The 15,325-nt window shown below is 36.8% G+C and overlaps 1 protein-coding gene across 1 annotated transcript in view; it reads right to left on the reverse strand.

Annotated features, from left to right (window-relative positions):
- LOC306863802 (uncharacterized protein) overlaps window positions 1-9,402 on the reverse strand; it is a gene marked incomplete at its 5' end in the record, with an annotated part of 51,422 nt that extends 42,020 nt beyond the window's left edge. The window contains 2 exons of the mRNA XM_079407353.1: window positions 6,104-6,303; window positions 9,376-9,402. Coding sequence (XP_079263479.1) covers window positions 6,104-6,303; window positions 9,376-9,402 — 227 coding nt within the window. The remainder of the gene's footprint in view (window positions 1-6,103; window positions 6,304-9,375) is intronic.
- Window positions 9,403-15,325: the final 5,923 nt, after the last annotated feature.

Here is a 15,325-nt window from a genome sequence, read left to right on the forward strand (position 1 = left end):
TTAAAAGCGACAATTACAGCAGTGCATTTATGTCTATTTACTCAAAAATATTTGAGTATTATAAATAGCAGTTGAGTATTGCAAACAATCACAGTCTTGCAATGCAGATGGTTTAACCTCCAATAACTAGAACGTGGCAATTATAATAATAAATTATGTTCTATCAATTAATGAAAATAATCCATTTTAATCATGATTAAAACAACAGCAGAATTGTACAGCCCTAAATGACATGAATAACTTAATTTATTAAAATATTATAATACAATATATAGTATTATATATAATAATACATGGGTTAAACTTCAATGTCAAAACTAGAACATGGCCATTATTAAAAAAACAAAAAAAAACATCTGTTCTATTAATCAAAATAATAATCATGATTAAAAGAACATTTCTAATTGTGCAGCCTTAAATGACATGATTAAACAAACTAAAACTTAAAATTTATATAATATACTATAATGTTTATATTTAATTCATTAAAAATTATGTCAATATAGTCAATTCAGTTTTTGTAAAACACCTGCACTTTTGAAAATGAGGGGGAAAAAACTATAATCTCCACGGTCCTGCTCTTGAGACGTCACATAAAGGTGAAAAAAAAAAGAAGAAAGAATAAAAATCAGAAAGGGAGAACGAGGGAGGCTGGTTAGCAGAGTGACAGCCTCATTTTCAACCTCCATCTATTCATTCCCTGCATTTCAATTATTTTAGATGTGTAATCCTTTCACTCTCAATAGCAAATGTAATCGTCCCCATGGCCACCGCACCAGACCGGTCAATATAAACCTAGACGACTCATTACTTCACAGGCTGCTGTCTACAGATGCTGGAGACTTCATGAGCACAATAGCAACACAAGCCCCTGCCGCTATTGAGTTTCCACTTCCCAGATCTCCCTTTATTGCCTCTAAACCTGCCTCTCAAGGGCGCTTTAGTCCAACACATACACACACACACTTTGCCAATGCATTCCCCTGTGTCTGCCCCAAAACAGGAGGATCCCATTGTATTTTGAAGAATTTTATTCTCAAATAAAAAAAATCTAAAACATACTTGACATATAAAGGATGCTACATAATTGTTGCAAGCTCATTTCACAACATAAAGAAGCTTTTGTAGTTAGAGAAGGTAAAAAAGAAAGAAAATTAAAGGTTAGATAGCCCAAGAACTAAAAACAAAATAGAAATACAATAGCATTTAAAAAAGAATTGTATAAAAACATGACACATTTCAGCAGAAAATCTAAAGAATAAATCATTTTGCATTGTGACATTAATTTAATGTCAATTAGGCAAACTTTTTCTGTGCATTATGCTGCTACATCATTTTGTTTGTAATTCCCATCATTTTGGTGATTCTCATTATAGTAATTATAATTTTGCAATTTTTTATTTACAAAAGTAGATCTAATGGTTCCATTTTTATTTAAATTAAATTACTAAAGATTTGATCTAAATCAAAATTAAGCAGTACAACAAATACTACCATTATCTATAAATATTCAACAAATAAAATGTGGCAGTATTGTTTAGTTTTTTTACATTATAGTAATGAGATATTTTTATTGTTGTTGTTATTTGGTGGTGAAATGTACTTAGAATCTTAAAATTATTTATGAGAGTTATTTAAATATGCACAATCATTTCTTTTAAATTAATTTGACATTTTGTGGTGAAATATGAGCCGAACACATTCTTGACAGGTTTCTTGAGTGTTCAACCCTAAAGTCTTGATGACAGGACAAGACAAACTAGTAATCTTCTAATTGCCTGAAAACAAAAGGAGAGTTTAACCCCTTGCTGAGCTGCCCAGGACAGCCTTTGTCTCACACTAAATATGTGTGTTTGCCTTTTGTGTCTGAAATACTCCCCTCTCTTCAGACAGCAGTCAAAAGCCCTTGATGAAAAGCAGCTCTCAATGCAGTCCCACCCCGTCCCTTTAGGACATCAGAAAGCCAAGAATGAAAGACTGCTGGACATTTAACAAGTAAACAAGGACTTTGATTTAGCCGTAAAAGCAAAGAGATGTGTTTCACGCCAAGAGCCCTGTCACTGTGCACCTGTCATGGAGTAGAAAATGATGTCACATGAACTGGAGTGAACATTCACTAAACATGTTTCTTTTGTTCTGTAATATGCACACACTCTGAAAGGTCACTAAAAATACCCGTCACAATCATCCCACCTGCACAAACAGAAAACGATGTGAAATTTAACATACACAATAGTCCTCCACTGCTTTTCTAAATAGATTTATCATATTAACTTATGGATTTTTTAAAGCCCGCATCTAAAACAAAATACCTGCATGAATAAAATACTAAATTAAAATATTTTTTGCTAAAGCTTTCATTATACATATAGCATACTAAAGTCAAATTTTGCCTTTCAATATGTTGAAATAAGTTACCTGTCAAAAGCAAGCTGAAGAGAGAGAGAAAAACAAAACAAAAAAAGCACTGCAGCAGGCTTTTTGATGGATTATTATGACCAAAATCAGTCATTCTTTTATTTTCAGTTTTACAATCATCATAAATCCCTCCTAGAATAGGTATAAAACCTTAAAATGTAAAAAAAAACCAACAAAAACTGGTCAACATTTTTACAGAAGATTGAGTTAAATTAAATTTGACTAGAATAGGCAACTTTCAGGCCGTCTGCTGGGGATTTCAGAGCTTTTTTGGTCTTCTTTCAGAGCGATCTGGCCCATTCAATGGTTCTGAATGAGAAACGGATCAGTGCAAACACACAGTCTCCAGTTCAGACATGACATCATCTCTTTTATGTCTCTCCAGGACACAAATTGTGTGTGTATGTGTGTGTGTGAGAGAGAGAGAAAGCTTCTTAGTGCATTTTTTCGATAATAAAACCTGTGTGTGTGTGTGTTTCCCTCTATAAATCACATTAAACCAGGCATTTGAAACTTTTACACAGACAACTGAGTCAAACTAATAATTTGTGGAGTGTCAGAATTTGGCTAAACTAATGATCTAAAGCCTGAAGGAATGCAAGGAAGATTTATGTTTTAAACAAAATGTCTGTGAGACTTGAAATCTTAAATGAAAACAAAAGTGATTATTTTAAATAATTATTTATTTTTATTTGAGCTAAACCAAGAAATGCTGGATTAAAAAACAATTATACTTAATATTTAAAACAGCTCAGAACTGATCATGGAGGTTATATTTTAAAAGTAGTTCTTGAAAACCCTGCTGATAGAATCAAACCCGAAGAAGCTGCCTAAAATTATTTTCATTAAAATGGAATAATAATCCAAATGTTATGCAAAAACGTGATCAAAATATAATATGAACAAAACTTGTTTCTGTTCACAAATTGTGTAAAAAAAAATTACATCCTGAACTTTCCAGTTATGATCTTTTCTAGCATGAGCTTCTGCAGACACCTAATACCTAAAACAACATGCTTCAGGCCCAGATCCTGAACACCAGCACCGTCTGACCACACAGCACCTGGAAACTCACAGCTCATAAAGCTCTGTGGCACACTGCGGTTTTCACTCTCCTCTCGGCAAATGACAGTGTGACAAATTTACAGCCTGCGAGGCAGTTAAATACATTCGGCACTCTGCGTTCTGCCTGTCAACCGAGAGCAAGTACGCATCCACCTTTTAGCCCGTTAGAACCGCAGCAGAGCGGCAAGAGCACACACTCACAAAATAACAATGTTCCTTTCCTTCCTGTCAAAATCACTAAGTTAAGAGCAGCACTGCTCATTAGGGACTGAACCAATGTTCCTCTGAGCTGCGCCACTTCTGATGCTGCTCCAGCGCAGACCAGAACAAATGCAGACTCAAAAATCCTAAAACAATAGTGTTTCTACAGCCTAATTAAAGAAATTACAAATCTTGTGGAAACACTGATAAATTCGAGAGACAAGGACGGCATCCTATAACAGTACAAGCAGTTCAAGTTCATAGTGGTACAAAATGGAATTACTAAAGTAATGACTGTTTCCAAACATACAGAAGCCCACAAAGGTAATGCACTATTATATTTCTTTTTTGTTTTTCAGATCACAGAACTCAGAAGTTGAAAACAGTTATAACCAATTTATATCTATATCAAATACCATTATCCTGCCATAGTTAGCCTATAAAATATAGATATAAAAGACACAAACTGTAAGGAAAACTGAGATTTCCTAGGGTGTGACATGCTATATCCCAACTAAAATTTCTTTAACAACAATTTCCTAATTATTTTGCATGGAGCTTCAATTAGGTCATGCTAGATGAGAAACTTTCTCATATAATCATAAATGTTTCCTAAAATATTGTTAAAAAATAATGTGGTAACTACAGATGAGAATGTAGTAATTAAAAAATGTATTTGCAAATACAGAAAGTAATTTTTTTTCTTACATAATATTATATATATATATATATATGTATTTTCCTAGGTTTGTAGTTACTGTACAGGTCTAGTACAGTGTTTCTTCTCAGGTGACTGATGGGTTCGCCCAAAAGAAATAGGTTTTCCTCAGCATGAACCTCAAATTAGATGTAACACTGGTCTAAACTAAGGACTGGAGAGGAGATCATAGACGAGATCTTTGTGTTTTTTGAAAAAGCCTGGCCATCAACTTGATGTGCCCTGAAGAAACTTTAATATAGAACAGCAAAGAGCCAAAAATAAACCATCTGCCACAAAGACTTCAGAAGCCCTCATTAAGAAGGTGTGCAGATCTGCTACTTCAGAGGATAGTGACCTACATACCTAAAATAGAGAACTAGATTCAGAGGTGGCCCCTCGCTCACTCGCTCTATCTCTGTGCTCTGTTGACAACTAAACTGCAATATCCCACCTTGCACAAAAAATGGCCTGGAAACTGAAAGCTAAGCTAAAACTACTCGACTCCTTTGCCTTTTTGTCCTCCGCCTTTTTTGTTTTCATGCATTCCCTCTTTTCCATGCCTCTGGCCGAGCTTTGAAACAGCACTCTAGAAGAGAAAGCCGTGCGATAATGCATGTCCAAACATCTCATTCCTGTGACACAAGATCGTCTGAGGGGGCAACAGGAAAAAGGTGAAGCAAGGCTTCTCCTAAAGAAAAAGACATTTTACGAGACTCAGGCTCTGGAAGAACAGGTGAAGTGCCACAGCATCAGACAGACAAGTTGTCTAAAAACCAAATCATGTGAATAAAGGCAAACATCAGACAAAAAATACTTTGACAATAAATATAGTTGGACTAAGAAATGACTGCACCAACAAACCAATTAGACATAAAAATGCCTCAAATTATATAGCAGCAACTATTTACTACAAATATGTATTGTATATTACAACACAAGCAGTTCTGATCTATTGTCAAAGTTCCTGAATAAATGAACAAACTTGACAATGTTGTTCATTTGAGCTAAATATTGCATATTAATTCAGCCTCTCAATGAAGTTGTAGCTTATAAAATTTAACAAAAGATCCTCAATACATGATTCAGATACAATATATATTTAAATAAAAATATATTTAATTTCTTTAAGGTTAATGCTACTCCCTTAAAAAGTATTCTGAAAAAAAAAAGAATAAGTTTAGATATTTCCTTAAATACTGTATGAAAGTAACACAGATTCAAAACCCGGCAGCCATGAGTGTGTAACAGTGCGAGTGAGTCTCTTTACAGTCCTTCTAACAGTTTACGCAAAGTTTCTCACTCTCAAGTTCAAAGCATGCTGTCGCGTCCCATAACTTCCAAAAGCAATGCCAGAGGATTCACAAACATTCATAAACGTTCTTTATCAGATCGTAGTCCGTATTTGGTTTGAACATACACACACAGCACCGATGCCTCTGGCCGTGACCCTTTAGCCCAGCTGCAATTCAAAAGCACAAAGCTCCCTTTTCACGAAACCTGCAGCTCAACGCGAGTGATAAACTGCCTGAGTTGTTTCTCACAGGAAACTGAGTTCTTGACGGTTTAGAGAGGCAGAGAGAAGCCAAACAAAACAACACAAAAAGAACAACGAAGACTGTACGATCCATTGTGTCCATGCAACTTTATCAAAAAAAAAAAAAAAGGCAGAGTACTCACGGAGAACACGAGCGCCTGGCCTTGTGAAAGAAAGAATCCTACTTGTTCTGGTCCATTTCGTGTTTCGCTGCCGCCATAAAAATCTCCCTCCTAGCCGGAGCTGTGGAGGCTGGCGAACCAACCCGAGGGCCCCCGGGAAAACAGCCCCGGCACTGGCTGCCTCTCAGGCTGGGAAACCGGCTTCTGTGTGGGGAGCAGCTGTTCCTCTCCACCTCCTCCTCCTCCTCCCAACCGCAGCACTTCTGTACAACCACACAAAAGCGGACGGAACGCGGCTGCCTCCTCCCAGCAATCGCACAAGCGCAGACGAGCTAGGCTGAAAGGCTGAGGCTGATGGTCAGAGAGGCAGGTATTTAGTTCGCACCGCTTTCTAGTTTGTGGAGTCGCTGCTTTTTCAAGAGTGGGAGGGGACAAGCCAAAAGCTTCTGGGCAAGGAAACGGCACATAATCCCTAACGGCAGAAACTTCCTACTCGCTGGCAATAAGCAGGACATCCCCCGTCTGACGGAGCAGGAATGCTAGGCCTGCTTTCAAAGAGGCCCAGTTACAAACGGGGCACAAAGTCACTTCTGCATGACCTTCGGGTCAGACATGGCAAGTGCGTGTAAGAGTGTAAGAGCCTATGTGTGTGTGTGTGTGTGTGTGTGTGTGTGTGTGCACGTGTGCTTAAGCAGGCTAGAGAGTCTAGAGAAAGTACAACACTGCTGAAGAGAAGAGAGAGACAATCATTTGAGATTTTTAATTTTTCATTAGTATATTAATATCAACCTTCAAGAGAGTTCTGTATTATAAAAATTTGATTTACTCTTCTTTGATAACGTTAAAAATAAAAAAATAAAACTGGTCTTATTTACTTTAATAAATTATTTTTGTGAAAGTTTGTCATCCTAATCAATTGGCAAATCAACTCTGAAATGACTTTCCTTTTCAGCTGACATCATCAAGCCCACTTATTTTTTAACTCCGCCCCTTTAACCACCCATTAGAATAGCATACTACCATACTACTCCTACTATTGCTTACTCTTGCAAAGTGTTTAAATGTTCTTTATACAACACAGAATATTGTATCCCAATATGACGGATGCCGACAGCAAGTAATATCAGTTGTGATTTTAAACTCTTTCTTGATATTATTTTATTAATAAACTGTCAAAAAGTAGGGCATTTTTAACACCAAATTGGATTAGAAATGCAAAACTATTATATGGAACACTCTTGTATTTTAATGAGGTCATGTTATTACATTGTACCATACCGTTTGAAAAGTTTATAGAGGAATTATGCTTACGGTTTCATGAACTATTTATTTATTTATTTTTTAAATGTAAGCTGCATGTAGTATATACCGTGTTGTATTCAGTATGCTAGCATTTGATTCTGAACACAGCCACAGAGATCTTCCTAAAAACAATCAATTTTCCAATGGATAAAAGATCTGCCCTACACGTTTTCCTGTTTCACAACATTACGAAGTAAGATGGGCTGCCATTTCATGTTAACTATGTAAATAACAGAACTAGTAAAAATGTAACAGTAGAGTTAATGTGTTCAGTGTTTTTTGTCACCTTCTCCAGAGGCTGTTAAACTCCAGATATCAGCTGCTGCTCTGGCTGGGTCACTTGAGGAGAGGCGAGTGGAGAATGTGGAGAATTCAAATCATGTTTAATGAGGCTGTGGGTCTCTTCAATCACGTCACCATTTCAAGTGTCTGCAGCCAAAAAAGAAGAAGTTGTTAATGTCAGATTAATACTTATATAAAAACTAATTCAAACTGGCATTTGAACTCATTTTAAACATTTGGAGTTTTGAACTTAAGAGTTAAAAGATAGGAAATTTTAATCCCAAATATCATATTATAAATATCTTAAATGACTTAAAACCTTTACCTATACATGGTCAGCTTGGAGACAATTTAATTTTCTTATAGGAGGCAAAAAAGACACAATCTAAAGCTAACAAATCACACTACTTAAACCACAGCATAATTTTAAATACAAAACCATATGTACCAAAACTAACATAAAACAGACCTAAATAAACTATATTTAAGGACAAACTCAGATAAGCATCTTGTATATATTTTCAAGTCACACTTGTCTAGACTACAAGACTAGATACATTCATTTCAAACCATCTGTAGAATATTAAGAGCCAGGTTTACTTTCTGCTGCATTTGATGGAGACATAGGAGCTTGGGTTATTCAGACTGCAGTCTCCAGGACAGCAGTCTGAATTCCTGATGTAACTCTCATAAACTGACAGGTGACAACACACAAGTAACAACTCTGGTCACCGACATGCCATCCAAACACTTCACAAGTATTTAAAATAATAATAATAAAATACCCAAAGCCAAATGTGAATCCAAAAGCCAAAAGTTCATCTATTGAGTTGCAAAAAAGCAATAACAAAAAAAAGAAGCAAAATTCTGCATGTTCATTCAACTAATCCAAGCAGAACTAACGTTCTAAATGAACTTGAATGCCTAGCATAGACGAACATTCTTCCAGCAGATTTTGTTAAAAATGGGAAATTGGGACAAAAAAATAAACCCTTTATCTGTTGTTGAACACCTTCATACCAGCTTCTACACTAAAATGTCATTCAGTCAAACCAGAAGTTTTGTCAAGATCCCTTGACAAATTTACTATGATGTTTAACTGACAGCTTAAGTAAGATTCAAGTCAAGATTTATTTACAAACTAGGACATTTGGTAGTGGTCAACCAATGTAAGTTTTTCAATGACTCTATATTCAATGCTCTATATTTTAGAGAGCAATGTGTCTGATATAACAATATTTACTCCAGGTAATACTTAAAAAAACTAATTGCGTATCATCCACTCGGAAGATTTGAAACCAACTCAAGGGGAAACTATCACTTCTGTTAAGCTGCCAAACAGGCATGGATATCAATGATGCCAATATTCTTAAAATGTACAAATATATCTAAAAGTGTAAATTCTCTAGTGTTATTTGGAAAGGATTTGGTAAATGACCTAAGAAATATTCATCCATCTCATGGCATATTTCCTGTAATCAGAGAATTCTGGTGATTGAAAGTGATTGGTCAGGGTCAGAACTAACGCACAATAAAACCAAATGCAGAGCTGGGAAACAGGACTGATCAAAAGGCCCCAACCGTGCAATCCCATAACCAGGACAAAGATAGTGAAGAGAGATGGCCTTCCATCAGCGATGCCACTCCAACTCCTGAGGCAGAATCACTCATTTGGAGAGCCAATCGGCCTTAGAAAAGCTTTAAGATGAGTCTAATTCATTATCGTATGATGTCACAACAAGGCTGCTCACCTGTGATTGGTTGCAGAACGGGCCCATTTGTCGAAATGGGCCACTGGGGGGATACGATTGGCTGTCGGCTCCTGGTAACAGTGCGGCCCGTGCGGAGACAGAGCGCAGCTTGTCTCCTATTTGTCGACTGATAGGAATCTTGTTCAGCCAGCTGCGTTTCCATGGAAGAGGCACCTTGAGAGGGTCCCGAAACCACTCCGAGCCCCCCTAACTCTCTCAACCTGACTGCCCCCGTCCCGACACGTCTCGCTATAACCGCGCTCCCCGCTGAGCTGCAGTGTTTGCGATAAAATCACGGTCTCTGACACCCAGACACCAGCCGCTCGGAGAGAGCATCATTAAACGCAAAGGAACGGAAGGCTGGTAATTTCACCTCATTTCTCTCTCTCTCACTCTTTCGTGCTTTTATTAAATTTTTATTTTTTTGGTCTGGAGGTGGCGTGATTTTTTTCTCTGAGCTTTAGCACACTAAAGAGGTGACCGTTGATTGATATTCAGTTCAGGAAGGAAAAAAAACCTCTCGAACAAAAAATATCTCCATTGAATAGCTTTGAACAGAATGTCCTCTCTTGCCGGGTTCTCAGAGAACAGCCTCTGGCTGCCTCAAGGGACCGGGGATATTTTAGCAGCCAGTTACCCTCTGTATCCACTCCTGGTCCTGAATTTCGTTGGACAAGATCATTCCGGAGAGTCTAAAATAAAATAATACTGTAAAAGAACATATACAGTAAATCAAACACAGTGTGCTTTGGCAGCCGGCCAATCACACGGGACTCAGCGCAGCAAAAAAGACAATAGAGCGGCCATATTTGTTCAGTTCTCATTTTAACTGCTGATTCAGAGTCAGATCAGTCAACAAATCTTATGGATTCTACCCAAGCAGAATTTTTAATGACAAAACACCGGATTTACAGAAATGGAGCAAAACAAGACTATTGGGGGTTGTGTTGCACCTATGGCACTTCTCAAAAAACAGCATGCTGAGAAAGACAGAGTTGATTAAATTCAAATTAAAGATGAAAACCAAGATCAATTGTTTAATTATTAAAAATAGAAGGCAAGAATGATTCCAAAAACTGCAATTGAGTTAGTATTTGGGAACTTCCGGTTCCATTGTCTCAAATTCAGTAAGTTTTTAAATGGATTTTTTTATTAAATGCCTGAAATAAGATCTTTGGTTGACACAAGCTCAAGATATTGTCACACATTATGACATGACATTAAATCAGTAATACCTCACTAACAAGTGGATAAATGGGACTACAGAGGCTGTAAACATCACGCCAAACAGGAAAACTATTCTACTTACTAGTCCACTGTTAAAGCCTTGTGTTCACATTCACGCTTTTACAAAAGTATTCTCTCTCAAACTTGTAGATAAAGATGAAAAGATCAGTCAGAGGCTACGCAGTAGAGTGGTCAAAAAAGGCCAAAAGCTCCCACCCCCCCAACAGAAATTATGCCTTTTAAAGGTGCTGTATGTAGGATTTTGACTCTACTAAAGCATAAAAATACCATAATATTGCAGATATTTAAGAAACATGCTAAGTTAACATACTTGTTTATCTGAAAAACAATGCTACAGTCAGTTATTCTCCTTTGAAAATGTGCATTCCAGCCCGAAATGTCTGTATTTGTTTTGGTTTGTGAAACCCACCCACTGCCATTTTACCCAATACTGATTTGAGAGCTGCAGCGCAAGACTTTGAATATCCACTGGACGCAAGCAGCGTACGCTCTTCTGTGTCAGCCGCATACCGAATGCGCTGTTTTCATTCAAATCAAAGAGTAAACAAACGTAGGAGATGTATTCTTATGACACGGCTGACACAGAAGAGCGTACACTGCTCGCGTCCAGCGGATATTCTCCAAAATGGCGCTACGCTGAACCAGAGGAGACAAATTGTTGAATAAAGTTTTTCCGTTTTCTTTGCGCAGAAAAAGTGTTCTCGTCACTTCACTAAATTCAGATTGAACCACTGATGACAGATGGAATATTCTGACGATGATTTTCATATTTTTATGGACCTTGACAGTAGGGGTGGGCGATATGGGAAAAATATCATATCACAATTTTTTTTAGAATTATCACGATTCACTATTTTATCACGATTCTTTGTCATGTTAGTTTTACTATTTTGGTTTTACAAGTTGTCTGAGCATTACAGCCAAACTAGAAAGACAAAGATGCATGGCAGATATTTAGGCCAAAGTGGACGAAGATAAAAAATCTTTGTCATTATTTTATCTTTCTTATTAAAAAATAAGAACAAAGATACACATTACAAATACACATAATATACAAATAAAACAAACAGTGCTTTATTTTCAGGTACAATAGGTGTATTTAGCAGAGCATTCAATGAAATTAAATGAACAAATATAAAAATAAAACACTGCATAGACTGATTCCTAAAGCAACTGTATTAAAGTTTTTCAGTCAAGAATAGTGAGTGATTTTTCTCTTTGCATTTTGTTTTGTTAACGTTAAATGAATAGTTCCCCCAAAAATAAATATTCTGTCATGTGTCTGTCAATTCTGTCATAATGTTTTATTTTTATACCATAATTTACTCAAAAGTTGTTTTAAGCCTGAATGAGTTTCTTTCTTCTGCTGAACATAAATGCTATTTTGAAGAAGGTGGAAAACCAAACAATTGCTGGTCCTCAGTGACTTCCATAGGATTTTTCTTTCCTACCATCAAAGTCAACTGTTTGGTTACCCTCATTCTTCAAAATATCTTCTTTTGGGTTCAGCACAAGAAATTAATAGTGGTTTGGGACAACATGTGAGTGAGTAAATAAATGACAGAAATTAAATTTTAGGGTGAACTATCCCTTTAATGACAGTCGACAGCACGTTTAGTGTCCTGTCTCTTTAAGAGCTGCACACATCTAATATACAGTACAGGCACGCATCCGTTTCTCTCTTAACTATTTACTTTCATATTAGAGATAACCAACTGAGTCTGTATGTAAACCTTGTGTGTTTTGAGAGTATTAGCGCAAAAGATAAGTTAGTTGCGTAATCAGGCGCTGTTAGACAGGCTTTTTAGTGCGCGTGCTTCAGGTGTATCCGCTCAGAAAAAGCGCACGTCAGACCAGCTCGCGAATGAAACATTTAGCCAGCAAGGCTTGTGTGCAAATAATGTACTTTTGCGATCGCGAATAAGTGCAGTGTCCTGTCAGAGTAACTCTACTGCTGTATGTCGTGTTGTACACTATATTAATATGGCGGCACCAGAACTGTATTTGATATAATGTGTGCTGTAGCGCGATACTACGATATTTCTTCAAAAGCAGATCGTGGAGACATTTTTATCGTCCACGATCAAAAATCGTCATATCGCACACCCCTACTTGACAGTGCAATTTACTATGCAGTCAATGGGACAGTCACAAACCTCCTGGTTTTCATCCAAAATCTCTCAAATTGTGTTCCGAAGATAAACAAAGCTTTTACGGGTTTGGAACGACATGGGGGTAAGTGATTAATGACAAAATTTTCATTTTGGGGTGGAGTAACCCATGAGCTGTATTCGTGAAGCGCTCTTGGAGCGAGTGAATACCACGACACTCCGACTTTTAAAAAATCCGCTCTTCGCTCCATTCAAATTCTCACCGCTCCACTCGTGCTCCACTCCGCTCACATACTCTGATTGTGAGTAACTGTTGCTGTCATGACAGATCTATTTCAGAACCAGCCTCTATCAAAATAATCTGGGAACGGGCGCGGGCCAGATATTATTGCTTGCGGGCCACTTTTGGCCCACGGGCCGCCTGTTGTCGACCACTGCTTTAAAATTAAAATTCCACCTATCAATTTCTGTGCACATTTTTTTTTTCAGGAGGCGAAAAGGGGCTGTTAAAAATGTATTTGTCTTTGAATCATTCAGCTAAGACATTCATTCAAAAACACTGATTCATCCAGTAATGAAACAAGTAAAGCTTCAGTGAGTCATTGAATCAATCAATTAATAAATTCTAAGAGATTTTGTTTAGTTGTCTAATGTTTTTTCTTTGGAATTCCTTAATTTATCCAGAATCGTGCAGCTCTATCTTAATCAAGTCCAATTTTTATGTAGTCGGCTGATTTTTGTTCATGGTATTCAGCAGCAATGAAATGTTTTGCAAAAAGAGACACAGAATGAATGTTTGATATCTAAATGTTTGACCATTTTTTTTTAACCACACTGGAATCGAAACTGCATCGATAAGAATCGGAATGGATAAGCAGAATCAAAATTGGAATTGATCAAATTCAAACAATGCCCAACCCTACATGCCATTCAGCAAAATGATGACAAATGGCCTCCCATTATTAAAAGATGCAGTGATTTAAACAGGCCCCTGGATTTTGCGATGTATTTGCTAATGTCTCTGTGGACCCACAGCAGATGCAGAAGGCAGCTGAGCCTTCGATTTTTGACTCGCACGGCCAACCGCGACCCCCGGGCCCAAGGTGTCAGGTGTCACCGGGCGTCTAGACAGTCAGACAATGAAATATCTCCATGGAAACGGGTGACAGTCAACAGTTGGGACAAGTCATGTTTAACAGATACACCGCCTGACCTTTTGAAGACAAACTAATAATAAAAAAGCCCCCTTAGGCATCAGAAAGCAATGATTCATTGAAGTGAGGAAGAAAGACCAGAGGACAAAAACTCAATTACAAGGTAAGCAACAGTTCCGGTTGTCTGGACGTGGTTAGATAATGAGACATAAGCAGACAAATCCCTTCACAGATTACGATGTTCCCAGTAAAGCAGCTCTGCAGGAAATTCATATTGAGGAGTAATCCAAGGCTGAATGCACTTATTCAGGATCAGGAGGGAACAAATGTAATAATTGAAGATTTAACTATTAAACCCATATTGTTAGACCACTATTATGAATACTGGGGGAATATGTATACCCTGGATTAATATATTCCTAAAAAGGCAATAAGCTAAATTTATAAAGTGGAAAAATATCAATTTATGAATTGTTGTATGATTGTGATTCAGAAAAAAAATGTAAACAATGTTATTAAGAAACATTATTACATTATATAATGCTTAACATTATATTAATTAATGTACATTAATATAGCCATGTCCTTTTAAACTTAAGCTTAATAAGGTTTTTTTTTCATAAATGGGAGGAACATTTCTCAGAATTTTTCTGTTTGTTTCCACAAATTTGTGCAAAATTAAACAAATTCATACAATTCTGTTACCAGTACGAAAAGACAAATTCTAAAATATTTATATTTTATAAATATTATTTATAACATTTGGCCCCAAACTGACCAGCTTCCTTTGAGTATCATATTAATATTTTCCTGATTCTTCAAGTGTCATCAGCATCCAAACTTGAGATGATGCATTATTTGTGATATATATTCATTTTTGTGAATGTTATGACTGATTGTTTCAGTTGGTATGCTAGTTTTAGCTGAAGCAAACAAACGAAACAAGTCACTTATTACCTTCTTAAAAATCTTCATGTAGCCTACGTCTCAGGGCAGGGCTGTCCCTCATTTGCCCTTAATATTATCCAGAAAAGATAAATGACAGCTTTTTGTTGCAACAAAATAACAAACGTCATTAAAATTCGAAAATGTAACTGTGGCTTCAAATCATGTGCGGATTAGTTTCGCGCCAAACTGACGTCATGCGCAACGTCTATCTCACACCGAATATTACTTACTTAAACGAAATCAGCATTAATGTTTGTTTTTTAAAATGTTATTGATTGTAGTTTTTACCTGAATAAAGCATTGTCAAATACAAAAATGAGAGCAACTTGAACTTAACATTTAGTCTTACCTTCAGGTTAATGCACACATACAGTAATGAGGTTTTTAGGATGGATCTGGGTAATAAATTACTGTATGCAGTTAATCCACACAGAAGAAATCGTATTTACTGCCTTCAGTCATTCCATTCATTCCTTTCTGTTTAGCAAA

Source organism: Barbus barbus (assembly GCF_936440315.1).
Source record: "Barbus barbus genome assembly, chromosome: 45".
Taxonomy (NCBI): domain Eukaryota; kingdom Metazoa; phylum Chordata; class Actinopteri; order Cypriniformes; family Cyprinidae; genus Barbus; species Barbus barbus.